The 26749-nt window shown below is 41.4% G+C and overlaps 2 protein-coding genes across 2 annotated transcripts in view; one reads left to right on the top strand and one right to left on the bottom strand.

Moving 5' to 3' along the window:
- Positions 1-26749, top strand: part of magi2a (membrane associated guanylate kinase, WW and PDZ domain containing 2a) — a 725408-nt gene that overhangs the window by 392563 nt on the left and 306096 nt on the right. The gene's annotated exons all lie outside the window — the stretch shown is intronic.
- On the bottom strand, positions 17559-18264 carry LOC144507611 (protein HEXIM1-like). The gene is made up of 3 exons (XM_078234765.1): positions 18184-18264; positions 17883-18080; positions 17559-17642 (listed from the first exon to the last, which is right to left on the bottom strand). The coding sequence occupies exons 1-3, from the start codon at positions 18262-18264 to the stop codon at positions 17559-17561; spliced, it is 363 nt and encodes a 120-aa protein (XP_078090891.1).

The following is a 26749-nucleotide window of genomic DNA, read 5'->3' on the forward strand; positions in this document are numbered from 1 at the left end:
GAAAATAAAACATTTGCAGAAGTGTAATATACCTTTAATTTAAATAGGAAGAAAATTGAGCCAGCTACTGGCATGCAGTCTGTCTAGCCTATCTGATTTTCCATTATTGAATTCATCCACGAGACACAGTTCCTGCTGAATACAGACTCAGAAAAAATTCCTTCTATTTCTTAATTTCAACCTTAATAGAAGATCCTCTGCTGTAGCAGTGCAGTATTATATTTCACACACGAGCTATCCTTATTATCTTTGATTGAGATGGCCACATTTTAATGCAGATGGTAATGGATTTTGAATAGGTTTTGTGTTGTGGCATCGTGCTGAACAGGAATGGTTGAAACCGTGCAGATATATTTCATTCAAACATTGAAATTTGTTAGAGCTGCCTCTCATTCTATATATTTGACCTGGATTTGCATTTCAGGACCAGAGATGGAGGGACTGACCAGCACTCTGAGCTGCCTCATTTGCAATATCTTAGCTTTTTGCCAAATATGATCAGATCTTCCTTGCATCAGATTTGTTCCTTTTAACAAATGAGCTCTCTAAAAGATATGTGCATGTTTATATTTGCACCTAAATACTGACTTGTTATCTCACCAATTTAAAATAGCTTTGTGGTGCTATGTTTTCACGAACATGACAAACTGTCATAAACTGGAATACTGGCAGATGCAGATGCACTGCTGGTTCCAAAACCAGTAAAATATCAAGGATACGTGTAGTCTTTTAAGGCCAATTAGTATAGCTAAACATTGCTGAATATTAGACACACAACTATGGAGAAAAGTTCAAAATTTTGTTTAAATGGATACTCTTCAAAAATAATTCATCTGTTGATGTCAGTCAGGGTTTTATGGTTTCTGGCATTTTTGCTCTGGCTTTGAAAATTTGATCGTTTAGAGTATGCACTCTAAATTCTGAGTGGAAACTGTACAATCTGTATTCTCTGACATAGATCATGTTCCACGAAATATTGTTTAGGATTTAATTTGGAAAAAATAAACTATATGCACTGTACCTTCTCTTATCCAGTAAAACACAATAACTTGTATTTATAATGTGCCTTCAACTTAATAACACATCATAAAGTACTTCACAGGAGTGTCATAAAGTAAAATTTGACACCAAACCACTTAAAGCAATATTAAGGGACAGTCAAAAGCATTGCCACATTGGTAGTTTTTAAGCAGAACCTTAAAGGAACAAAGTGAAGTAAAGAGGGGGAGAGGTTTAGGAACAGAATTCCAGAGCTTAAAGCCAAGGCAACTGAAGGTACTGCCACCAATAGTGGAGTTAAACTCCGGGATGCTCAAGAGGGCAGAATTAAATGTCTTGGAGGGCTGTGGGGCTGAAGAAGGTTATAGACATACGAGGGGTGAGACCATGGAGGGATTTGAAAACAAGGATGTGAAGTTTAAATTTGAGGCATTACTTGATGGATAACCAATGTAGGCCAGCGAACACAGGTTAATATCTGAATGAGAGTTGGTACAAGTAAGGACACTGGCAGCAGAGTTTTGGATTACAATAGAAAGGTAGATTGGGGGAGAGTTGCTAAGAGTGCATTGTAATAGTCAAGTCTGGAGGTAGCAAAGTCATAGATGAGTCTTTCAGCAGCAGACTTAAAAAAAAAAATTCTTGGAATACAGGCATCACTGGCCAGAGTAACATTTATTGCTTTATTCCGAATTGCCCTTGATGAGCTGAGACTACGGTGAAGTAGGGAGACTTTAAAAGAGGGAAAACAAATACTGTTATTGATCGTGTAAATACATCATCAAAGCTCATCTTCGGGTCAAATGTAACAGAACTGCTGCGAACAGTTCATCCCAAACAGTTACCAGGGAGAGAGATGGAGTCAGTAGCGAGAGAGTGGAGTTTTAGTGGAGACCAAAGATAATGGGTTGAATTTTCCATACCCACCGGGTGGGGGGTGCCATGTAAAATCGAGTGGGTACCCACCCCATAATATGGGGAGGACAGGTGTGGGGAGTAGGTGGAGAGAGCTGTCGATGTCAGGGCAATTAAGGGTGAATTGGGCTAGTTATCAAGTCAATTGACAATGATAATATGTTGTCTGTGCCATGAAGTGTTTGGTGTGAGCAGCAGGCTGACAGTGGGAAGCCTGATTTTTTTTTTAACCTCAAGTGCTTAGAGAGTGGGAGGGAAGTGGGAAGGGACTCACCCTTTGGGGCCTTCCTTTGCCAATTGTGGGTGACCCCTCCCCTTAGGTTGAAGCCCCCCTTTCACACCTTCCCCCAACTGCCTCTCTCTCGATCTAAAACCAAAACTTTCCGGCCCAAGACACCAGACTTTGCCGTTCCGGGGATTCAAAGCCTTAAAATTCTTTCTTCTCTAGTAGCCTGGGCAATGGCTGTTCACACTGCTGGGTGTGATGGAGCTGCCAGTCAATTGAAATGTGCGGCAGTTCCAGGGTGGAGGACTTCCATCCCAATGAGATGGATGTCCTACTCGGCCCACATTACTGCACCCTGTGGCATGAAATGCGTCAGCTCCATGCCATTCTGGTTTTTGGTGGGAGAAGGACGGGGTGCATGCCATCCAACATATAATGGTTTTAATTCCCTTTAATTGAAGGGTCAATCATGAGACATAGGTCCAAGGTAAGGGGCAGGAGGGATGTGAGAAAAAACCTTTTTATCCAGAGGGCGCTGATAGTCTGGAATACGCTGCCTAGGAGAATGGTAAAGGCAAGTTACCTCATTCCTTAAAAGGTATCCGGATGAGCACTTGGCACAGCATAACATTCAAAGCTTTGGGCCAAGTGCTAGTAAATGGGAATAGTTGGGAGGTCAGGTTATTTGTCATTTATATTAATGGTTTGGATGAGAATATAGGGGGCACGGTTAGTAAGTTTGCAGATGACACCAAGATTGGTGGCATAGTGGACAGTGAAGAAAGTTACCTCCAATTGCAATGGGATCTTGACCAATTGGGCCAGTGGGCTGACGAATGGCAGATGGAGTTTAATTTAGACAAATGCGAGGTAATGCATTTTGGTAGATTGAACCAGGGCAGGACTTACTCAGTTAATGGTAGGACGCTGGGGAGAGTTACAGAACAAAGAGATCGAGGGGTACACGTTCATAGCTCCTTGAAAGTGGAGTCACAGGTGGACAGAGTGATGGAGAAGGCATTCGGCATGCTTGGTTTCATCGGTCAGAACATTGAATACAGGAGTTGGGACGTCTTGTTGAAGTTGTACAAGACATTGGTAAGGCCACACTTGGAATACTGTGTGCAATTCTGGTCACCCTATTAAAGAAAGGGTATTATTAAACTAGAAAGAGTGCAGAAAAGATTTACTAGGATGCTACCGGGACTTGATGGATTGAGTTATAAGGAGAGGCTGAATCGACTGGGACTTTGTTCTCTGGAGCGTAGGAGGCTGAGGGGGTGACCTTATAGAGGTCTATAAAATAATGAGGGGCATAGACAAGGTAGATAGTCAATATCTTTTCCCAAAGGTAGGGGAGTCTAAAACTAGAGGGCATAGGTTTAAGGTGAGAGGGGAGAGATACAAAAGTGTCCAGAGGGGCAATTTTTTCACTCACAGGGTGGTGAGTGTCTGGAACAAGCTGCCAGAGGTAGTAGTAGAGGCGGGTACAATTTTATCTTTTAAAAAGCATTTAGATAGTTACATGGGTACGATGGGTATGGTATCGAGGGATATGGGCCAAATGCGGGCAATTGGGATTAGCTTTGGGGTTTTAAAAAAAAGGACGGCATGGACAAGTTGGGCCGAAGGGCCTGTTTCCATGCCGTAAACCTCTATGACTCTAGGTGTTTTTCACATGTTGGTACCGACTCGATAGGCCGAAGAGTCTCTTCTGTAATGTATGATTCTATAAACTATTTAACTTCAAGCTACCTTGACATCTTGTGACACATTTGCATTGTGTACAGAAAGTTTTATTTCCAGTGAATAAACTGTTCATCATTAAGTGACATTCTAGTACTTTAGAGCATTAACTCCTCAATGCACCACACTGAACCACTGGGTAAATAGAACACACTGTAGTCATTTCAATATCAAGTGAATCAGTGAGGATCACTACAGCACACCCTGTGGCAGAATGACACATCTCAAACAGCAAATTCTGGATTTTGTATTCAAAGGCACACATGGTCCCAGACATACTGTCCAATTAGTACATAGTACGGGTGAATGCCAATGGCTTCAACACAAACTGGGACACCATATTAGCAATTACATTACCAACTTCCTATCAGATCTGCACAAGCCATTGAGTGACACCTGCTTCAGCAGCAGTCTGCAGTACTTGCCTGGAGCCTAGGCGAGCAGTCCTACTTATTGATCCCTCAGTTTGGGTCCGGCCAGGACCATTTGGTTCCAGACCATAATGCAGCTTTTGTCCTTAATGGACAAAAGAGCTGAATTCCAGAGGTGAGGCGAGAGGGGCTGCACTTGACATCAGACAGCATTTGACCGAGTGTGGCAGCAAGAAACCAAGTAAAATTAAAGTCAAGGAAAAGCTCCCCGCCTAGCATGATGAAACATAGCTGTGGTTGTTGAAAGCCAATCAGCTCAGCCCCAGGACATCACTACAGGAGTTCCTCAGGCACAAACACTTTTAGTCACTTGTGTCTTAGGCACAAACACTTTTAGTCACTTCACCAATGATTTTCTTTTCATCAATGATTTTCTTTTCATCATAAGGTCAGCGGAAATGGGAATGGGTCCTGTTTCTCTTTTATGCAGTATTTCTTCCAACATCTTAGACAAATAGAATGCCATATCAACAGCATAAACAAGAGCGAGAGTTTAAATAGCCAGTGTGCTCATCACCATTCTTCTTATTGTCTTTGGCTTCAGGGGGTCCCCCATTCTCTCCCACAAAAAATATCACAAACCTTCCTGCACTGAATCCATCGTCAAGGTTGGTATGAGAGGCATCACGAAAAATGATTCATTTCATGTTATTGGATCACCCAAAGCTGGGAACTTCAGCATACATTTCTCTATTTTTAATTTTTTTAAATGTTATTCGCTTTGAAGATGTCCTCCACCTTCGGATTTTTCTTGACAAGACTAAGTTCCAGCACATCAGAACTTGCACCTGGCCTTGTCTGTGTGCCTAACTAATTGAGCAGTCTGACGGGACGTCTCAGCTGTTCTATCTCACCCTTGGTAGCAGCCGCATCGTTCTTTACGGATCTGGTGTGTCTAATTGTGATGAGAATGACATCATGCAAGTTTTGTTTTCATTCGTGGGATACGGGCGTCACTGGCTGGCCAGTATTTATTGATGTGGAGATGTCGGCGTTGGACTGGGGTAAACACAGTAAGAAGTTTAACAACACCAGGTTAAAGTCCAACAGGTTTATTTGGTAGCAAAAGCCACACAAGCTTTCGGAGCTCTAAGCCCCTTCTTCAGGTGTCTTTATAAGCTCTGTTTGTGAACAGAATTCCCACTCACCTGAAGAAGGGGCTTAGAGCTCCGAAAGCTTGTGTGGCTTTTGCTACCAAATAAACCTGTTGGACTTTAACCTGATGTTGTTAAACTTCTTACTGTATTTATTACCCATCATTAGTTGCCCTGAACTGAGTGGCTTGCTAGGCCATTTCAAAGGGCAGTTGAGAGTCAACCACATTGCTGTGGCTCTGGAGTCAGATGTAGGTCAGACCGGATAAGGATGGCAGATTTCCTTCCCTAAAGGACATTAGTGAACCAGGTGGGCTTTTCTGCAATGGTTTCCTGATCGTCAGTAGGTTCTTAATTTCAGATATTTTTATTGAATTCAAATTCCATCATCTGCCGTGGCAGGATTCAAACCCGGGTCCCCAGAACATTAGCTGAGTTTCTGGATTAATCATCTAGCAATAATACCACTAGGCTGTCATCTCCCCTGATGACTGTTGATGTAAAATTACATCTGACTCGCCTTGCTTAATTTCCAAAATATATTTGAAGGCTCCAGAAGCTTGACTGCCAATTTTAAAATCCTTCCTAATTTGAGCCTCAAAGTCATTAGTGCCCACCCCCACATAAAATCATCCACCTGCATCATAAAGTTGCCAAAATAAGCAAAATACTGCGGATGCTGGAATCTGAAACAAGAACAGAGGACGCTGGGAAAACTCAGCAGGTCCGCCAGCATCTATCAGGAGAGAAACAGAGTTAAGGTTTCGAGTCATAGACCCTTTGTCAGAACTAAAACTAATAGAGAAATAAACTCTATTATTCCAAGCCAAGTGTAGAATTTTATCATCCAGCACACAATTTGATGGTGATATTATAAAAATCATGATATTAGCACTTCCAACGAGCTTTCAGGCAACATTGTTGCACCTGAGGGATTATATTATGCAAGCCCAGTACTTTTCTGAGAGCTCAAGTAAGTAGAGTATTTGTCTGCTTCAAAATATGTCTCATGTCGTCACGAATCCCATAGTGACTGATAACTTTAAACATAAATTTGAATTTTCAGTGACCAACTAAAAGGAGCACACAAGATTTCAAGTTTTAAGACTTTTACTGTAACAAGCAAACTGAAAGCGACATCATCTAAATACTATTTAGCAAGCAGTGTTAAGATCTTTGTTTATACAAGTAATGCTTGTTTTGGAAATTCCAAAACCCAGGGATTTATGAAAAGAATTAAGTTATGTTTAAATCGCAAGAATTCTACCACATAATCAAAGAAAATTAATACTAATAATCACACACTGTCTTAAATAGTCGGTTATGTTAATAATACTAAAAGGACAATGAACATGGTTTACTATATGTTAAACCAAATTTCTTAACTCAAATTTCCTTCTACACCCATTTGACTTACACACCCAATAACTCAAATCAGATACTTACCAGAATTTGGCAGATTAGCCACTTAGTCTAAATATTTCAAAGATTTATATAAGGGCTGAGATTTGTTGGTCCTTCCACTTATTCTGGCAAGATTGTCCCATCCAGTCTCCTGCAGCCATCCCACATTTGTAGAATTTTGTAGAATTTTATCATCCAGCACACAATTTGATGGTGATATTATAAAAATCAAGTTCAACAAAGGCATCGCTAGTGTCCTAAGCATGTCTGACTTTGGGTCAGAACTCTCCTGGTTCTAAAATTCTTTTACTCTCGAGTTTCGTACCTAGAACGCGCTCTCACTTCTGAGCTTGGCTAACCTGGAAGTCATACTCACTAACAGGTGTCCTTCAATCAACAAGAGTTTTAAATTCGTTTAGACAGCGCCCAGAATTCTGCTGGAAAGAGAGATTTCTTGTGCTGCAACTAGCTTGTTCTAAACTAAAACTGCAGCCTGCTTGAGACCAGAACCACCCACACAATCAATTACCCCCTATGATTAACTTCTTGGCAACTTGGTCATATGATTAGTTGTGAAAACAAGAGTGCTATACAAGTAATCATCTCCCCGAGAAAGGACCATTACCTCAATGTATAATATAGATTTTTCCCCAAAAACACACAGTCCATAACAGAACTTCCAATCTAAACTGCAGAAAATAAATTTTACGCAACTGAAAATTTCATACCAAGGCTGTACTTAAGTGGAAACTTCTCTACAGAAACCAATCCAATGTTATTCTAAGCTCCCAATGGCTTGCTTCATTTCCCTTTCCCAGCCATATAACGTATAATCCTGGAACTGACAATGTGAGGATTACACTGGAGATTCCTTCACTCTAGTCCAAGCTAGGTGAATCTTCCAGCCTTATTAAGCACGGCTAAAAAAAACTCTCTACAAGAGAATAGCTGTATTTAGTTTATTAGGTAGCTTAATCTGGTTTTTAGCAGAGTTAACTCAACGGAGTCTCAGCTAGTATAAATATAGTGGTCTCAGTGCAAAGTGAGCAGCTAGGAGTTTTGTAAGCAAGTGAGTTTTATAAAGAGAGGGCAGAGGTGCTCCTTTTGCTTTTTCTTTACCTTTTGCAGATTCTTTCTTTGATATGGAGGAAGAAGTTGATTGGTGAGTAACTGCTAAGTTATGGCAGGGCAGCTCAGCTGAGTGGAATGTGTATGCTGTGGCATGTGGGAAGTCATGGACGCACCATGTATCCTCAGCAAACATATCTATAGGAAATGCCACTGGCTACAGATGCTTGAGCTCCAGGTTTCGGAATTCGAATGGTGTCTGTGGTGCATCCACAGAGAATCACATGGATAGTGTGTTTCAGGAAAGTGGTCACACCACAGTTTAGGAGCATGCTAGCAGACAGGAAATTATGACTATCAGCCAGGCTAACAGGACCAGCTATTGCAGGAGTTGCTAACTGGTTTTCTGTTTTGTATACTGGTGAGGGTAATTGTCCCTCAGAGGAGTGCAGCAAAAACCAAGTTGGTGGCACCACGGGTGGTTCAGCTGCACAGGAGTGAAGGAAGAAAAGTGCAAGGGCAATAGTGTTAGGGGATTCATTAATTAGGGAACAGACAAGCATTTCTGCAGTCGTAGCCGTGAATCAAGGGTAGTGTGTTGCCTGATGTCACCAGGGTCAAGAACGTCATAACGTGGTGTTATGACCAGGATGAAGGGAGTGCGCAGTTTATCTAGTTCCCCTACTCCACCAGTTTGCACCATTAATTTGAAAGTTCAATTCACTCTGCAAAATGGACAATTATTTACCTTTGCTGCTGTTTGACACACAGAGACTTTCACCAGGCTTCTTTCAATAAACTCAAACATTGATTTATTATAAAACAAAACTTTCTTTGTTTAAGCAAGTTGCAAAAACTGGTGTACACACAATTGTACCCTGGAAGTGTAATGATCTATCCCTTTTTAAAAGTACCCCAGCACACAAACAAGCAAAGAATAAACAGATAGGTTCTCTACAGAGATGGTCTTAGGAGGATAGGCTTTATAAAATAAAGAATAAAATTTGCAGGGTTTTGATCCTGTCGATTTGGAGCTTCCTTGTGTGAAGACAGGCTGCTGGTCCCAGTGGATGTCTGGTTATTCTCACCAATGGAGCTTTGGCATAGAGGAGAATCAATTCTTCTTGTCTAAGCTTTGCAAGTTATACTCAGATGAGGATTTTCTAGTTGCAGGTTGATAACCACACATGAAATACCAGGCAAGGCAGTGAGAAAGAGAGTTACAGCAGCCTTCCTTCTCAGCTTATTCCCCAAAACACATTGATTTCATAAACAACAGGTTGAAAACTTAAAGCTTGTCACTGTCATGTGATTTCCAGTAAATCACTTGCCTTTTCCTTTACCAGTCTTTTCCACAATTAAAGTGATTGCATCCAACCAAACAAACAAACAAGCTGCTCTTCCCCTTCAGTACCATGCTGCTCAGCTGCTTTCCTAGAAAAGGCACATTTGTTGCCAGTCCACAGTGAACTTACGATCTTTTTAAAAAAAAATCCAAGTGTACAAATAATATAGTTTTGAAAGACACAATTCTAACAGTGGCCACAGGACATTCTTCTTGGGGGAGTGCAAACAGCCAGAGATTAGGGTCCACATTAGTACCACATTCCTCAAGCTTCTAATGAGCTTCCCTGGAACGGTGTAGTAGGCCATGGATAGAAATGTCAGTGTGAGAGCAAGGTGGATAATTAAAATGACAGGCCAGCAGAAGTTTGGGGTCATGCTTGTGGACTGAACAGAGGTGGTCCACAAAACAGGGACCCAATATGCATTTGGCCTCCCAGTGTAGAGGAGACCACATTGTAAATAGTGAATACAGTATACTAGATTGAAAGAAGTACAAATAAATCACTGCTTCATCTGGAAAGAGTGTCAGAGGCCTTCAACGGTGAGGAGAGAAGTAGTAAAAGCTACGGCAAGCATTACATCTCCTACGTTTGTTCAGAAAGGTGCTCTGGGAAGGGGACGGGGGTTGTAGATAATTGAGCAGTGGACCAGGGTATCATGGAGGAAATGGTCCCTTCAGAGTGCTGAAAGGGGAGGAGAGGGGAAGATGTGTTTGGTTGTAGCAATTTCTGAAATATTAACTCTCATTCTGTTTGGAAATTCTGCTATAACTTACTGAGTATTTCGAGCATTTTTTGTTTTAATATACAACAGTATTGTGTTTAAGAGATAACTATATAAAAATATTTATTTACATCGTATAGCATTTTGTAGGGAAGGGTTTGGTAGAAAACAGGTGGCAGTTGTCTTCTAAGAAGGTTGTTTTCACTGCTATCAAAAATGTTGTATCAACCCTTAAACTCTACATTTTCTCTTAGCTTTTAAAATTGATAATAGCAATTTTCAATTGAAAAAATTGATGTGTTGCTTTGACTTTAATAAAAACAAATTCTTAACCCTGTTTAAATGATTACTTTTGCTCTACTCCACATTTACTTTCATGATAGTTGCGAGACAAACGGGGACATATAAACAATTAGTCGGGAAGACTGGCTTATTTACATTTGTAAGACTCTGCAACCACCCCTTACTTCATTTCACCTTTGTTTGGACATGCAGGGCCAATACCTTTATTTAGCTGTGAAAACCACCTAATTGGTGCAAATGCTCAAATTTTATGATGCTTATAATTTACCCATGTTTTTGATTGGATAACTCTGTTCTTAAAGGTTCTTGTTTTGAAGATTATGAGAGAAAAATCATTTGTAGACTTGTCTGTTCCTGTGGGGAGGCAGTGTTACCAGCTGTGTGGATTTCTCCATTGATGTCATTGAAGGATACCACGCAGGAATAGCCCATTGCACGGTCTGCCCCCAGGAAACTAATTTCATTTGCATCACATTGCTTGAAGCGGCACTATGCAAACAAATATTAATTTGCTTTCCTTAATTTGCTGTGCTACACTGTAATGTATATTCTATAATAAATAACAAATACACATTATTACTCAAGCACTGTGATCATTTTATAGTACTGTAATTGCAACCTAGTTTGCATTCTATAGGTTGATGGCTGTAATGACTCAGGAAGCTCGGCTGGAAAGGAACATAGTTTATTAAAGAATGTGAAGCAAAACCACTACCATGGTGTACACACATTAGTCCTAGGCCTGCCTTACAAAAGGGTCAGGTAATAAGTTCCATCTGGGCAGGCCACTGCCTGTTACCAGGGGAACTCATACTCAACGAGCCCTGCAGGGAGATCAATCAGTGATTCCCCATGGACCTCGTGAGGGCTATCACACCCCTCCCCAAGTCCGAGGGTTCCTCCTTGTTCCCGTGACGAAGGGACCTTCTCTGTTTCTTTGGCCTCATCTCCATCACTTCTAAGGTCTGGTCGGTGGGGCATGTAATGGATAGGTGAACGCCTCATCCACGAAGAACGAAGAGCCCCTACAGGGGGCTTGTCTTCAGTGGCAACCTCTGACTGGGTGTCCGCTGCCTCTGTTTCCATGTCCAAGCTAGAATCTTCATTGTCCAGATAACTGGCTGAGTTTTTTTTAAAGGCCAGAATTGCCCATCCACAGGCTGATATGAACGACACAATGGTGATGCATTCATATAAGCAGTTGCCTTTGTGGAGGGTTTCCTGTGATGGAGGTAATCTACATGTTTCTTTAAGGTCTTCTCCCTGGTCTTTACCTTGTAAGACATTGGTTCTGTTTTCTCAAGAATAGCTCCTGAAAGCCAAAGAGAGCCATCGCTGAAGTTCCTCACGTGGACCGTACCTCCTGGTTTGAAGTCTCTATCCAGTCTCTGAGCATCATGGCCCATTTTTTGGGCTTCTCATTTTAACTCTTATGTTACTGGCCAGATTTGGGAACTGGGATCAGTCTGAATTTTCCATAGTAATTTATGAGACCTAGGAAAGACTTAACTCCGTTGTGTTCCTTGGAGTTGGAGCCCCTTTTATGGCTTTCACCTTCTCTGAGATGGGGTGTAATCCATCCTTGTCAATTCTGTACCTGAAGTACATTACCTCGTTTACTTGGAACGAACATTTTCCTTTTTTAATCGGATGCCAGCGTCAGCAAAAAGCCTCAAGGCCTCCTCCTAATTTTCCAAATTTTCCTTTGCAGTAGCTCCTGAGGTTAAAACATCATCTAGATAAACTGCCTATCTGGGCACCCCTTGCATGATGTTCTCCATCATCCTTTGAAAAATGGCACAAGCTGAAGACATCCCAAAGGATGAACGAGTATGCTCATACAGTCCCTTGTGAGTATTTATAGTGACTTACTTCCTGGATGACACCTCTAGCTCCAGTTGGAGGTAGACGTAGATCGAGTTAACTTAAAAAATATGTGCCCCCACCCCCCTCCCAGCCAACTACGTATGCAAGTCTTCTGTGCAAGACAAAAGTAATTTGTCTAAGGAGGCTCTGTTGATCATCAATTTATAATCCCCACAGAGATGGACTGGATCGTCAGATTTTAAAATAGGGACCACTGGTGCAGCCCTTTCAGCGAATTGTACTGGGAATATAATGCCAAGTTCCTCTTGACGTTCCAGTTCGGCCTTTACTTTGGCACATAGGGGACTGGTTGCGCCTTGAAGTATTTAGGTAGGGCCTCAGTGTCCACCTAGATCGTGGCCCTGGCATCTCTTTTTCCAAGGCCTTCTTAAAACACTTCGGCATACTTCCCCATGACTTTGTATCAGTCGCCAGTATCCATTTTAAAGATCTGTTGCCAATCCATGTGGATTTTCTATAGTCAGTCCTTTCCCAAAACGTTGGGCCCTGGTCCTTGCATCACTATTAGGTCCAGTCGGACTGTCTTCCCATGTGTAGCTGGGGTGACAGTGGTCTCAACAATGTCCAGGCACCCCAGTATATGTGGCCAATCTAACCTTGGTATCCTGCAGGTTTAAAGACAAGATACCCAATCAGTTGCCTGAACGTTTGCTCCCCTATAATAGATACAGCTATTCCTGTGTCTCCCTCAATATCTAGGGGGTGGACATTTACCGGGAGTTTAATTTTGATTGGAGCCACTTTGGGTGCAACGATGTGAATTAGCTGCATCACCTTGTCATCCTTGGGCTGGTTTATTTATAAAGCCCTGTCTTGAGGTGGCTTTGCCCTTTGACATGGGTTGTACGCATTTTGCCTGTTTCGGTAGCCTTGCTTGGGGCGGACCCTATATCAAGTGCAGCATGGTATGGGGGGGGTGTCCAAGGCTGAGGACGGTACTGTCTATGGAGCTCTAAAGTTCCTGAGCCCCTTTTTCCACATTTTTGTGGGAAAGGGCCAGTTTGGTAGATTTCTTAAGGTCCAGAGTTGGTACAGCCAGTAACTTCCTTTGGGTCGCAACATTATTAATTCCACATACTAAACAATCCTTTAGTAGTTCCCGAAGTGCTGATCTGTACTCACTGTGTTCCGTCAATTTCCGCAGTCTCGTCAAGTATTCAGTGACTGGTTCTCCAGGGAGTCTAGTTGCTGTGTTAAACCTGTAGCGTTGCAATATAACAGACATTTTAGGGTCATAGTGATTCTATACCGTATCTACAATTTGTTGAAAGATTGTGAATCTGGGGCTGCTGGGTAGGTTGAACTTTTTATGATGCTGGAAGTCAGGGCCCCACAAGGGTCAGGAGAATGACTGTTTGTCGGTTGCCCCGTTTCTATCCCATTTATCTAGAAGAAATATCTGATTCTTTCAGTGTACTGGGGTCAATCTTCCACACCCACATCATAAGCTCCCAGTTTCCCAAACAGCGGCATTTTCTATAATTCCCTGTTACTGTTTTACTGAGGTCGTTGAAACGCAAGGCTATCTGTTATTTTCTTGTTCCTAGCCGTCAACATACTGACTCAGGAAGCCCGACTGCAAAGAAACATATGTTACTACAGAACGTATACATACTAGTCCCTACTTGGGGCTACAGTTCAGCAGGCCCAGTCCTGGGCCAGCCTTATAAAAGGCTCAGGTAATGAGTTCCAGTTGGGCAAGCCACTGCCTGTTGCCAGGTGAACTCATACTCAACGAGCCCCATAGGGAGATCAGTTAGTGATTCCCCATGGACCTCGTGGGTGTTATCACAATAGCTTTTTAGCTGGATGTCACAGGAACTTAAATAGATAAAATGGAGCCGGTGACTTAAAAGTACTTGGCAAATCCATATTCATTTAGCTGTTTTGTATTGTAGTTACTTTAAATTAGCTCTTTAAATCATAAAATCCAAGAATCCTATAGTGCAAAAGGGAGGCCATTCAACTTGCCTTGCCTGTGCCAGCTTTTTGAAAGCAGTGTTCAGTTTAGTCCACATCCCAACTTTTTTCCCATAACCCTGCAAATTCATGTCCACTGCCCTTTTGGAATCTGCATTCCGCCATCCTTTCAGGTGGTACATTCCAGTTTGTAACAATCCTGTGTGAAATATTTCTCCTCATCTTCCTTCTCATTCTTTTGCCAATTAAAAATCTGTGACCTCTGGCTATAAACCCACTTGCCAAAGGAAAAGGTTTCTCCTTATTTGCCTCATCAAAACCACATGATTTTGAGACCTCCCCTTAAGTTTTTCTACTTAAAGAACCATCACAGCTTCTTCAATCTCACCAAATAACTGAACCCCCTCATTCCAGATACTATTCCAGCAAACCTCAGCTGTACCCTTTCCAAGGACTTGACATTTTTCCTATAGTGCCCAGAATTGTACACAATGCTCCAGCTGAGGCCCAAGTGGAAATTTGTAAATGTTTAACTGGACTTCCTTAATTTTATATTCAGTGCCCCTATTTACAAGGCAAATACCCCATACACTCGATCACCTTGTCAGCTTTCCCTCCTGCCTTCAAAGATTTGTGAATGTATACTCCCATGTTCCTCTGCCCCTACACCCACTTCAAAATTGTACCATTTCGATTATAATACATCTCCTTTCAAAGTGATTCCCATCACACTTAAAAGAATGGTAACATTATGCCAAATAAGTGACACATGCCAGAACTTGCCAATTAAGTGTGTACTTGAGAGAAATTAGAAACAGATTATAGTGGAAATGCTGCCAGCTCTTGTCCCATCTCCATATCATTTAAATTCTGGGAATTCCATGAAGTAGGGCTGTGAGGATATAACTTATTTGCAGTTCAGTAGCTACAATATGTTACAAATGTGGATCTCTGCATTTTCCCATTACACTAGACAAACCATTTTTGGTTAATGGAGTTAAATAATAGGAATTTGCACTTTAACTGTTGTCAAATGTGCCTAAATGCATGGAACATAAGTAAGCAGAATTTGTCTTTAAAGCATGAATGTGCCCTCCTGCTCAGGCAAACATAAACTTCTGGCCACATCATGGTGGTTTTACTGCAGTGGATGCAGCGAGCTATCAGTGCTGGCAGAATCTACCGGTCCTGCCAAAATCTATCAGATTTTGCATAGCTTGCCCACTCCAGCACCAGGGAACCCATGCAGGGGTGGTCAACTTCACCAGGATCAGAAGATGCAGCCAGCGGGCAAGGCTGGAAAATCCCACCCAAATGTGAATTTTTCAGTTGCTTGCTGTGGAAAGTCTTTGAACAGAATGTTGGGCTGTTGGATAATCAAGACCCAGAAAATCATTTGATGCCGGTCCAACTTGGTGGACAAGCAAATTTTGGGAAAGAGCAAAATTCCATCTCACTGGAAGTTGACTGAGATGAACTTCAATGAAAAGCCAAGCTGTTGTGTCTTAAGCATTTGATAATGCTTATAAGAGACCATATTACTGTGAATGCTCGAGGATGATGTCATTTTCAGCGTTACCCTGAGTTATTTCATTAAAACTGATTTGGTGAGCAATTCAAGATGTTTCTGTGATAATGGACCATAATTTTCTGTCAGAGTGAATCTAACAGCATTCGTCATTAGTTAAATTTGTTCTTACCTTTTTAATCCCAACAATATTTTGTATTGCATTGCTGGAAATGTGAGCTGAATAAATTGCTGCAAGAGAAATTTGGCATCTGGGACCCGAGAGATCAGAGCAACCAAATGAGTATCTCCTTAACCAATTGGATTGAAGGATTGTGAAATAAGCAGCAGAAGGACTGTGAAGCAAATGTAAATTAGAATGCATGAATTTTATGTCAAATCAAGAGAAATAATGAAGGAAAAAATAATTGGATTATGAGAAGAGAGCAAGTGAATCAGAAAAAAGAGAAAAAACTGACTAAAATTTAAAATCAACAATATTGAGTAAAACCATAAAGACTCCACTCTAGTTATAGTTAATTTTAATTGTCAGAGATGTTCACTGGCAGTAATTAAAAATTACCATATCATTAAGAGGTTCTCTTATTAATTCAATATGCTCAGACCATAAATAGCTTCGAAAAATGCTTTTGTGCCAGTTCAGATTAGCTCTGAATTTCTGTTTAGTTTCTGTTTTCTATGTAAGTGTAAGGACTTTGCATCATTTAATGCATTTCAACCATGAACCAGACAGAATATTATTTTTGTAAATCTAGTGGTGGAACAGCACATCTCGGTCACAAACTTTTCGTCTTCCACATTAAGCTATGCATTTTCCCTCACCTAAGTTTGAAACAGTGAGCACCATTCGCCTTGCAATTATTTCGACAGCAAATTATTGGTCAATATTATTTGGGAAAAGTTTTACTTTTGAGGGTCTCGCTCAGCATTTGGTTCCTTTAAGCAATGCAAAGATTTATTTTGTTTCAACGGGTAGCAATTATATAAATACTTTATGTAGTAAAAAACTGAAATGGTTATTAAATCATATATTATATTTCTTTATCTAGTAAAGAATGGACTTTCACTGCTTATAAATCAATCATGCAAGCCTATTTACAATAAATCTACCACATATAAAACACCAAGTGTGGAAAGAATCCCACAAGACCACGACCAGAAAGTTTTTTATAAGAATGCACGTGTATTATTATAATGGGGTGGAAACTCATGTTTTCAGCATCATTCTTATAAAATCACAGTTACAATGGATTGGAAGTGTAATATGATATCAAAGTAAGTCAATGAAGAGATGGACACCCTTCCATTTTTTGTTTAATATAATTTAGAATGTGCTTAAAGTCAATTCTGAAGCTTGGTAATTGTAGATGAGAATATATGTGATTTAGCAGGCATGCAATGCATTCATTATGGAACAGTAGTTGATGTGTCCCCAGGGATTGCAGCATGCTGTTTTAGAAACTTGAGCCAAGGGCTGCACAAGAGGCTGGAATTGGCGGAAGAGAGTTGGAGGGTGTACAGGTGCAGCATTTCAAGAGGTAATGGGGAGGAAGGGAAGAGAGAGGCTATTGAGTGATTTAAATGCAGGATGAGAATTATAATTGTATGTCCCTGTAATACCTGTATTTTTTTATTTCTTTAATGTTATATTTATTCTTAGACTATTACTTTGATGGATGTTATTTTTTGATCATGTACATGAGCTGGACACAAATGCATTAAAAAAGCTGGTCAGTGAAACGCTGTATACCTTGATCCCCCAGGGGAGAAATAAGGCAAAGTTGCACAACATAACATGTTCAACAGAAATGTACACAAAACGGGAAAGTGGGAGGTGGGTGTTAGTCGGGGGGGGGGGGGGGGGGGGGGGGTGTTTGGTGGATGGAAGTGATGTTCTTCACCTCCATTTTTATAAAGTGCTTACAATAAAACATTTACATTTCAGGTGATTAATGACCATTTTTCCTTCATTTTCTGTTCTCTAAACATCTGCTTTCTTGTCTGAACAGTTCTTTCTCTCTCTCAAGTCTCTGGTTTTCAGCTTTTAACTTCTCCAACACAGGATCATAGAATCCCTTCAGTGCAGAAGGAGGGCATTCGGCCCATCGAGTCTGCACCGATCACAATCCCACCCAGTCCCTATTACTGTAATCCCACATATTTACCCTGCTAATCCCCTGACACTAGGGTCAATTTAGCATGGCCAATCAACCTAACCCCCACAACCTTGATCTTTGATTTTTGTGTCTGCCTCGCCACAGCTGCCTCCCCGCCTCTGGCAGCTTTCAGGCCAGGCAATTCTTCTCATCCCCCAGAGCATGGATGAGCTCCTGCTTGGTCATGTTCTGCAGGCTCTCAGCGTGGTACTTCTCATAAGTCTCGGAGAAGTCGTGCTTCAGGAAGTCGCAACCGCTGTCGCCGCACATGCCATCACTGCTGCTCTCTTGCTCCTCCTCGTCCAGTTCCTCCTCCTTGCTCGTCTCGTCCGACTAGGCGGCATGCACATGGAGGCGGGGCAGACCCTGCCACCGCCTCCCAAGGCCCCTGTTCTGGTGTTCAGGTCGGGTTCCTCCTGGTTTTGTAAGAACCCACCATGAAGTCTTTGGTGAACAGCTTCTTCTCCTCCAAGGACAGAGGACAGCTTGATGTAGAGTTTCCAGCACCACTTCTCATTGGACAGCTGCCACTGGTGCTGTCGTGGGGCTGAGGCAGTCTGCCGCCGCCAGGAGGAGCCTCACTCCCTCAGCATCGCCTCCTGCTTCACATTCTGCTAACTGATGGGCACACTGAGGGTGCCCAAGGAATGCTCCGCTAGCTGAGAGTTGCCAGCCGGACACTGTGCCACCAACTGCTCACCCATCTTCCTTGCATCATAACCTCTGCTCAAGTGAATCCACTTGTCATCTTTTTCCCCCCCACTCCCCCCCAACCCCCTGGCTTACATTCACCTATGGGCTTGTTTCAGAAGTTTCTTCTCACCTTTGATTTACCTCCCCTCCATCCGCCCATCCACCAGTCTCATGCACCCACCTAACCAACAAATGCATATAATGTATGAAAAGAAACTGCAGTCTCCTATATTATCACTTGATGCCAACAAGGTAGCACTTGACATTCATTAAACTTGCATACTATTTAGCGAAATAAATTTCAGACATTATCAGTAGCACTTAGATAAGGATTTATTACCTTTTCCATCAATCTTACTGAGATTTACATGCCATTCTACTTCACTTTTGCCTTTTGGGGAATTAATCAAAGTTTTTGGGTTGCCAATCCTTCAGGATGGCCTGGAGTCTCCAGGAATCGAAGATTAATCTCCAACTCTGGAGAAAAATCATCGGGACATTAAAACAGAGCGGATGTTATTTTCTTTAAACATTTGTATTAAAGTTTTGAAAAGGGCAGGGTTGTCTTGGTGGTGGTGGTGATGGGAGGCCCCTATTGTAAGCATTCAAACCTTTTGCAATCACAATTTGATTTGATTTGATTTATTGTCACATGTATTAACATACAGTGAAAAGTATTGTTTCTTGCGCGCTGTACAGACAAAACATACCGTTCGTAGAGAAGGAAACGAGAGAGTGCAGAATGTAGTGTTACAGTCATAGCTCGGGTGTAGAGAAAGATCAACTTAATGCAAGGTAAGTCCATTCAAAAGTCTGACAGTGGCAGGGAAGAAGCTGTTCTTGAGTCGGTTGGTATGTGATCTCAGACTTTTGTATCTTTTGCCCGAAGAAAGAAGGTGGAAGAGAGAATATCCAGGGTGCGTGGAGTCCTTAATTATGCTGGCTGCTTTCCGAGGCTGCGGGAAGTGTAGACAGAGTCAATGGATGGGAGGCTGGTTTGCGTGATGGATTGGGCTATATTCACAACCTTCTGTAGTTTCTTGCGGTCTTGGGCAGAGCAGGAGCCATACCAAGCTGTGAAACAAGCAGAAAGAATGCTTTCTATGGTGCACCTGTAAAAGTTCGTGCCCAAGAGACAAGAGAAGAACCATGGTAGGAAAATTATTGTAGAAATTTAGAATTTAAAATAAATTGGTGTAATGATTTCTTTCTGAGTTGGATTTACTATGTTATAAGTTCAGTTACTGACCTGTGGACTCAGTGAATTTAGAAGTAACAGGGTGGATGAAAGAAGCTGTAGAAAAGTTGTTGAATAGTAAGTATACAGTTTTTCTTTTTGCTAGTTCAAAAATAGGTACCTTGAAAATAAAGTTGATTGGGATTGCAAGTGGTTAATTATCAGTTGGTAGCTTTTCTTTCTTGTCAACTGAATGGAATTAACTTTCCATTGACAGTTACTTAACTGTACATTTGAACAGATCAACATGATCAATTAAGTCATGTGGCTGGAACATTAGTGCAGGTGACTTCCTGAGATGGAAACAGAACAAGGTCACTGCTTCAGGGCAGGAACAGAAGTTCCAGGACCTAATAGGGGAGTCCAGACCATGGTAACAAAAAAATCAAGAACCAATTTCCAGGTCCTCGACACTCTAGGGTAGAATGGGTGATGTAAGTGAATGAGTGGATCGGGTGGTAGCAGAGAATGTACCTAACAAAATGAATCCGCTACAATAAACTATTGCAAGTAGGTAAATGATCTGCTCCTAGCGGCCTTTGTTTGGCAACGGCACAACACATTGGTTTTCAAGCACACAGTGCCACTCAAACTTAATGCATTCTGTTTATATTGATTTTGTTGAAGTAAACAAGGTGTTAGAACTCATCTGTCAGATCATAGGTGAAATTATACATGGGATGGAGAAAGAGGGAGCTGGTTGAGCAATGAGTTGTTGCTGCGCAAATATCAAAACATGCTTTTGCTGAATTCTGAGTTTCTGTTGGCATAGGCTTATATACATCACATGAAAAAACATGCTTAGATGAGTTTTCTTTCCTCAAGTGATATCATAAAACTCATGAGAGCTAAAATCATGTTCTTAAGATAATACCTGCAAAGCGCCATGAATCTCAAACCTCCTGAGTCCTTTCTCTCCACTTATTTACTGAAGGTATTGATTTTTGCTGGGCTACAGCTTCATGGTACAATATCTAAGTAGCTAAGTAATGACTAGCAGGGACTATTTACAGGGCATTTGATTATGGCGAGCATCACAAGATGCACGATCGCAACTTCATCGGAGGCCTAAATTTGGAGTTTTTTGAATACGATTAGGAGTAGAAACCTCGGCCTTGCCGAGCAATAATCAGTCCAATTGTCGGCACCTCCACCTGCTGCTATAACAGTTTTAACCGTCTGGGAATTTCTGGTCTTCAAGATTTAGTGTTACAATGGTTGAAGTCTTTACCTATTTTGTCATACCAGAAGTTAAAATTGAGCCCTTGTTGGATAATGTGGCTCTTCCTAAAGAGAACTTGTATTAAAAAAAATTCTGAGGGAACCTAACATTAAATTTGTTTTGATAAATTGATAATAGAATTTTCTAGCTTTCTGTGAAATTTTTATCATAATACTCTAATCTGAGTAGAATAGCAGCAAGAGAATGGGCTGGATTACACACTGAGGGCAAGCTCCCATGCGGCAGCGTAAATTTCTTGGGCAAGCCTGCCTCCGCTAGGCTGGCTAGCCCCACTTTTTTGGGCAATGGCCTTGTAAATTACCATGAGGCAGACTTCTGACCATCTCTAGGATGTCCATCTCCTCGAGTTGCTGACCAGTCAGAGGCCAGAAGCTCTGTGCCACACCAGGATTGGCAGCCACTGCGGGTATTGCAGGAGGCCCGGGAGGAAAAAGAACTGCAGATATCCCCAAACCCAGGTTGAGGCCCTTATTGACATTAATTGCCTACATCGCCAATGCCTGCCTTGTTGCCCATGAAATCATGGTGGGGGTGGGCCATCTGGTGGCAGACATGCCACCAATGGCACAACACCCAAATTTAGAAGTCCACCGACCTTTTTTCCTGCCTATGGGTGATCTGTTGAATTCGGCCCAATTATTTTTTTTCCATTGATCCTCAATTAGATAAAATGAATTGGCAAATTAATTTAAGGGATAGGTCAATAGAGATATAATGGCAAACATTTAAGGAAATATTTCAGAATGCACAGAATAGATACATTTCAATGAATTAGAAAACGTCCAAAAGATATATGCACCATCCATGGTTAACTCGAAACGTAAAAGTTAGTATCAAACTTAAGAAAAAGCATATAATTGTGCAAAGACAGGTGATTGGACAGAATATAAGGAAAAGCAAAGGATAAGTAAAAGATTGAGGGAGAAATTTGAGTATTTTTAAACTCTCAAAACCTGAAATTATTTAAATTTGGGCAAATCACTTTGAGAAAACATGCACACATTACATACAAATACATTGGTCGTGGACAATAATAGGGATGGCACAATGGCGAGTGGTTAGCGCAGCTGTCTCGCAGCTCCAGGGACCCAGGTTCAATTCCGGCCTTGGGTCACTGTCTGTGTGGAGTTTGCACATTCTCCATGTGCCTGCGTTGGTTTCCTCCGGGTGCTCCAGTTTCCCTCCCACTGTCTGAAAGACGTGCTGTTTAAGTACGTTGACCTTGTTAAATTCTCCCTCAGTGTACCTGAACAGGCACTGGAGTGTGGTGACTAGGGGATTTTCACAGTAACTTCATTGCAGTGTTAACGTAAGCCTACTTGTGACACTAATAAACTAAAAAAACCTCAATAAAATACATAAATCCTGTCTGTGACAGCTGCATTATTGATTTTGGTGTTGGCATTAATAAATGGATATAACATTAAGTTAGAACATAAGAACATAAGAAATAGGAGCAGGAGTAGGCCATCTAGCCCCTCGAGCCTGCCCCGCCATTCAATAAGATCATGGCTGATCTGACGTGAATCAGTACCACTTACCCGCCTGATCCCCATAACCCTTAATTCCCTTACCGCTCAGGAATCCATCCATCCGCGCTTTAAACATATTCAGCGAGGTAGCCTCCACCACCTCAGTGGGCAGAGAATTCCAGAGATTCACCACCCTCTGGGAGAAGAAGTTCCTCCTCAACTCTGTCTTAAACCGACCCCCCTTTATTTTGAGGCTGTGTCCTCTAGTTTTAACTTCCTTACTAAGTGGAAAGAATCTCTCCGCCTCCACCCTATCCAGCCCCCGCATTATCTTATAAGTCTCCATAAGATCCCCCCTCATCCTTCTAAACTCCAACGAGTACAAACCCAATCTCCTCAGCCTCTCCTCATAATCCAAACCCCTCATCTCCGGTATCAACCTGGTGAACCTTCTCTGCACTCCCTCCAATGCCAATATATCCTTCAATCAATCAAAGTTAATCAATATTACTTAGAATGGTTCAGGACTCAGATTTGGAGTTCTAGAAAAATTCAACAGTGTTGGAAAAGCTACGGATCAAGAGAGATTTAATAATATGTGATGAGAGATTCATGGAGCCTCAAAAACCAAATTAACAAAATGAGAGGATCACCATTAAATAGAGATATATGTGCATAGAAAAGAAAGCCAAAGTCTGAGAAAGGCGGGAACATCCCGTCACAAACCTACTGAGATAAAAAAGATAGAGTAAGGCTGTACATAGTCTGACAGATCATTGTGAGAAAAGGAGACAAAAGAACTGAGGTAACAAATTGATTAATACCAGAAGTGATTACTGGTGGGACTAGTTGACTTGAAAATGACTTTGCATAATAGTTCCCCAATGGTGCTTAGTACAGCAAGGGTCATCAAGTGCTAATTCATTCATGTCTTCATGTTTTGTTGTCTTGTGCTGAGAAATTTGGAAAACGTACGACTATTACTGTGCAAAGGTAATGAACAAATGGCTGGAAATTCAGAATCTAAATGCCATTGTTTTCAGTAGCTTGAATAAATATATTTAACAATTTTTAAAATAATTTTTTATAATTGTGTAACAAGATATTAATATTCATATTTGAGCATTGTTTCTGAATACAACCATTTATTATACCAAGTTAATTGAGCAATTGTATTTTTAAAAAACAATATAAGCTATATTTTCTAATATGTTTTATTAATGTAACTGATTATTAACTTCACTTGTACGAATCTTGCCCTCTCAAATGTCCTTTTAGCTTCATTTATACAAATGTCACAACTGGCTACAAAATAAAAAAGACTTTAATTTGTATGAGTGCTTTTCACAATCAAGGGATGTCCCAAAACACTTTACCACCAATGAAATATTTCTGAGGTGTAGCCATTGTTATAATGTAGGAAACACATTTTTAGTCCTTTCCAATTTTAGAGACAAGAACACACAGTATGGATAGAATCCTACAATGCCGAAGGAGGCCATTCAGCCCATCGAGTCTACACCAACTCTGACAGAGTATCTTACACAGGCCCTTTTCCCCCACCCACACATTTACTATGACTAATCCATCTAACCTACACATCTTGGGACACTAAGGGGCAAATTAGCATGGCCAGTCACCTAACCTGCGCGTCTTTGGACTGTGGAAGAAAACTGAAGTTCCCGGAGGAAACCCATGCAAACATGGGGAGAACGTGCAAACTCCACACAGACAGTCACCCAAGGCAGGAATTGCACACGGGTCCCTGGTGCTATGAAGCTGCAGTACTAACCACTCTGCCACCTCCATAGTTTGATGTTTGATATATAGCACTGCCGGGAGGAGAAATTAGGCTTATCTGCATGGGGGTTGTTAGGAGTTCTAGAGGCACTCCCTCAGTCCAGCATTGATGACCCTCTGGGTGACTGCTTTGTGGAACACCTTCACTCAGTCAGCAAGCATAATCCCAACCTTCCTGCTGTTTGCCGTTTTAACTCAGCACCTTGCTCTCATGCCCACATGTCTGTCCTGGATTTGTTGCAGTAGCCCAGTGCAAGCTGAAAAAACAGCTTCAATTCAGTACCTCACAGCCCTCAGGACTCAACATTGAGTTCAACAACTTTAGACTGTGACCTTTCTCCTCCATCTTAACCCTCCACTGTGATGACAAACCAGAGGATCATCAAAAATATTAAAATACAACAGTTTATTTTTATATCGCATACATTATTTTCTCGATGCAAAAACATTCCTGCCTCCTCCCCCAGCCTTGCACCTGGTCAACTATCTCTTGTTCTTAAGATCACTTTTGTTGCAATCTCTTGCAGCTAATATAATACCTAACAGATTTCCCCCCTCCGTTCTGATGAATAGCCAAACAGATTCGAAAAGTTAACTCTGTTCTCTCTTCCTACAGATGCTACCATACCTGTTGAGTTCTTCCAGCATTCTCATGTTTGTTTCAGATTCCAGCATCTGCTGTATTTTTCTTATTTTTGATGATCCTCTGGTTTGTCATCACTGAGGAGGGCATACCTGAAAAATAAAAAGATTTTCAATGTCTGTTTTATGTGAATCAATTGGTACATCTTCAAACAGTGATGACAAAATATTGCCCTGTTTATATGCTGTTTTTCCCATTACAAACTTTGACTTCAAGTGCCAACTCCAAAAGTAGAGTTGTGGATAAGAATCTTGATTTTAATAAGATATATGGATTTTAATTTTAGAATGGGTTACATTAGAAGGAATTAATCAATAGCTTCCTTTTTTCAAATACTAGTAACTTGCAGGGCCACATACTGGAGTTTATCCCTGTTTCATTGGATTTGCCAAAGTACTTTATCACGCATCTTTAAATTGCCCTTGAAAAATGTAAACCATTAGAAATTCCTCTTTAAAGTATTGGAAATATAGTGTTAATCCAAGAAGGATTACATTTTTCTGTTTGCTATTTCTTTAGAAAGGTATTGAAGTTTATTAACGGATTTAAAGTAGTAGTAGGAATTCCAGAGTTGTTTTGTACAAGTGCCCTAAAGCATTAACTGCTTTAAAATGGCAGTAAGTATTCCTCCTAACTCAATAACCAGTTTGTTTAGATTAGCACAAAGAGCAATTTCTGTCCGAAAATGATTAACACCGAAAAGCTACATCAGTTGCAGAAACCTGACTTCATATGAGATGGCATTCCTGGTAGTTGTTCAGCAGATGGTATTTTTTGTAAGCTCATCACTGGATACTGTTTTAATAGAAATTCTATATAGTTAATTGCTTCAAAAATAAAGATAACAGGCACAAATCCCAAAATGCTTTATAGCCTATGAAGTATTTTTAAAGTTTAGTCACTGTTGTAATGCAGGAAAAGCAGCAATGGGCACACAGTAAATACCCACACACAGTAATGTAATAATGACCAGATAATGGCCGGAATTCTCCGGCCTCCCATCAGCAGATTTCTCGGCAGTGAGAGGCGGCAGGCTGTTCACGAGCGACGGGATCTACTGCCCCTGCCGCTGTCAATTGGGATTTCCTGTTGTAGCCATGCCACGCCGCTGGCAAACCTTCGACAGGGGCACTAGTGAACGGCTGGAGAATTCCAGCCAATCTGTTTTTATGCTGATTGAGGGATACACTTTGGCAGGTCCTGAGAGGGCAGATCAAAGAACTTAGCATCCAACAGTACAGGGCTCCCTCAGTACTGCACCAGAGAGACTTTTATGTTCAAGTCCTAGGGAAATCTATATATAGACTCAGTTTTAATTATTGCTTCAAACTAAGTTAACATAAATTACAACGTTTAATTGGTGGGTATCACTGACAATCATTTTCTGCGAAATTGCTCTGCAGTCAGCACATATTTAATTTTACCTATAACTGTGATTTCACATCGTTTTCCTCAGCTTGATCAATGACTCTGTATGTTGGTTTGAGAAACTAATTGAACGTTGAGGGGGCGATCTTACCAAAAGGTATCGAATGAGCGTGAAAATGGGAGAGTTTCTGATCCGTGTTTTCGGAGAGGCCACAAATAAAATCCTACGTCACTATGCAAAAAATGATTCACTATCTGTTTCCCGCCAATAGGGGGAAGGGAAGGGATCTAAGTTCACCGGGAAGTCAGCTGCTCACTGTAGTTGGTGCAAAAATGAGCAATCATGCATGTGCAACATAAGAGAGATCTGTCAATCACATTCCCCCACCCCCCACCCTAGATATCATCCAATTCGCCCCCCCCCCCCCCCCCCCGCGATCGCTGTCGTCTCCGGTTGATCAGCTCCTCCCCCCCCTCCCCGACAGATCCCCATTGCAGAATGCATAGCTCCACCCACCTGCCTCCCCTTAGTCCCCACCCCATCAT

Source organism: Mustelus asterias, chromosome 19, assembly GCF_964213995.1.
Source record: "Mustelus asterias chromosome 19, sMusAst1.hap1.1, whole genome shotgun sequence".
NCBI classification, from domain to species: Eukaryota; Metazoa; Chordata; class Chondrichthyes; order Carcharhiniformes; family Triakidae; genus Mustelus; species Mustelus asterias.

Excerpts from the sequence above, each read along its gene's own strand:
- LOC144507611 (XM_078234765.1), bottom strand. The coding sequence starts at position 18,264 with ATGAGAAGTGGTGCTGGAAACTCTACATCAAGCTGTCCTCTGTCCTTG. Across the intron at positions 18,081-18,183 it reads TGTTCACCAAAGACTTCATG|TCGGACGAGACGAGCAAGGA; the intron begins GTGGGTTCTTAC and ends CATGCCGCCTAG. Across the intron at positions 17,643-17,882 it reads GGGATGAGAAGAATTGCCTG|AAGTTAAAAGCTGAAAACCA; the intron begins GCCTGAAAGCTG and ends CCTGTGTTGGAG.